Below are 1,454 nucleotides of genomic sequence, written 5' to 3'. Positions count from 1 at the left end.
AGGATATCAGGAGAAAACACATGCTGCAAGGCCTATTAATTTGTTTAAACACACACAGAGCACAGCTTCTCATTTACACAGCCCCTCAGTAAGCAAAGAAAACAGTGAATTAGAAAGGGGATGACAAAATTATCACGTGAAAACCCCAAGTAGCAACAAAAAATACAGTAGGACAGGCTGAGCCTGCAACAATTAACACTATAACCATTATGCAGAAGCTGATGAGCAGTTTATTGCTTCATAAAATAATCCAGCCATCAGTTTCCTCAGGGCATCCTTGAGCTCCTGGTTCCTCATGCTGTAGATGAGGGGGTTCACTGCTGGAGGCACCACTGAGTACAGAACAGACACCACCAGGTCCAGGGATGGGGAGGAGATGGAAGAGGGCTTCAGGTCGGCAAACACACCAGTGCAGAGGAACAGGGAGACCACAGCCAGGTGAGGGAGGCAGGTGGAAAAGGCTTTGTGCCGTCCCTGCTCAGAGGGGATCCTCAGCACGGCCCTGAAGATCTGCACATAGGACAGAACAATGAAAACAAAACACCCAAATGCTAAACAGACACTGACCACAATAAGCCCAGCTTCCCTGAGGTAGGAGTGTGAGCAGGAGAGCTTGAGGATCTGGGGGATTTCACAGAAGAACTGGTCCAGGGCATTGCCCTTGCACAGTGGCAGTGAAAATGTATTGGCCGTGTGCAGCACGGCATGGAGAAACCCAGTGGCCCAGGCAGCTGCTGCCATGTGGACACAAGCTCTGCTGCCCAGGAGGGTCCCATAGTGCAGGGGTTTGCAGATGGCAACATAGCGGTCGTAGGACATGATGGTGAGCAGACAATATTCTGCTGTGATCAGGAAGATAAACAAAAAGAGCTGTGCTGTACACCCTTGAAAGGAAATGACCCTTGTGTTCCAGAGGGAATTTGCCATGGACTTGGGGACAGTGGTGGAGATGGAGCCCAGGTCGAGGAGGGAGAGGTTGAGCAGGAAGAAGTACATGGGGGTGTGGAGGTGCTGGTCCCAGGCTATGGTGGTGATGATGAGGCCGTTGCCCAGGAGGGCAGCCAGGTAGATGCCCAGGAAGAGCCAGAAGTGCAAGAGCTGCAGCTCCCGTGTGTCTGTGAATGCCAGGAGGAGGAACTGGGTGATGGAGCTGCTGTTGGACATTTGCTGCCTGTGGGCATGAGGATCTGTGCAAGGAGGAAAAGACAGTGACAAGTTAGGGGAGACTTCTCTGGGAAAAACCAAAGCCATCTCCCACAGACCCTCCCACCCTGTCACACAAACAGACACTTTTCTTTTTCCAGGAGAATGCCCTGGCTGGAGCCCTCGTCGGTGCTTGATGAGTGTGCAATGAAGAGCAGGGTCACTGCCTAGGGGCTCTTGAGAAGTCACCCTGACCCTGGGCTGGTGGGACAGGGGCCAGTCCTGGGGTTCAGATTTGTCAGCTGGAACAG

General features: G+C 52.5%; 1 protein-coding gene across 1 annotated transcript; it reads right to left on the bottom strand.

Moving 5' to 3' along the window:
- Positions 1–207: 207 nt before the first annotated feature.
- On the bottom strand, positions 208–1,251 carry LOC136112861 (olfactory receptor 14A16-like). The gene has a single exon (XM_065857771.1). It carries the CDS (start codon positions 1,249–1,251, stop codon positions 208–210), a length of 1,044 nt encoding a protein of 347 aa, XP_065713843.1.
- Between the last annotated feature and the right edge of the window lie 203 nt (positions 1,252–1,454).

This window comes from Patagioenas fasciata, chromosome 30 (genome assembly GCF_037038585.1).
Source record: "Patagioenas fasciata isolate bPatFas1 chromosome 30, bPatFas1.hap1, whole genome shotgun sequence".
Lineage (NCBI taxonomy): Eukaryota > Metazoa > Chordata > Aves > Columbiformes > Columbidae > Patagioenas > Patagioenas fasciata.
The sequence above is the reverse complement of the archived record's forward strand: the minus strand, read 5'-3'. Positions and strand labels throughout refer to the sequence as shown.

What these genes read in the sequence shown, in the direction of transcription:
- LOC136112861 (XM_065857771.1), bottom strand. Translation starts at nt 1,251, where the DNA reads ATGGCTTTGGTTTTTCCCAGAGAAGTCTCCCCTAACTTGTCACTGTCT.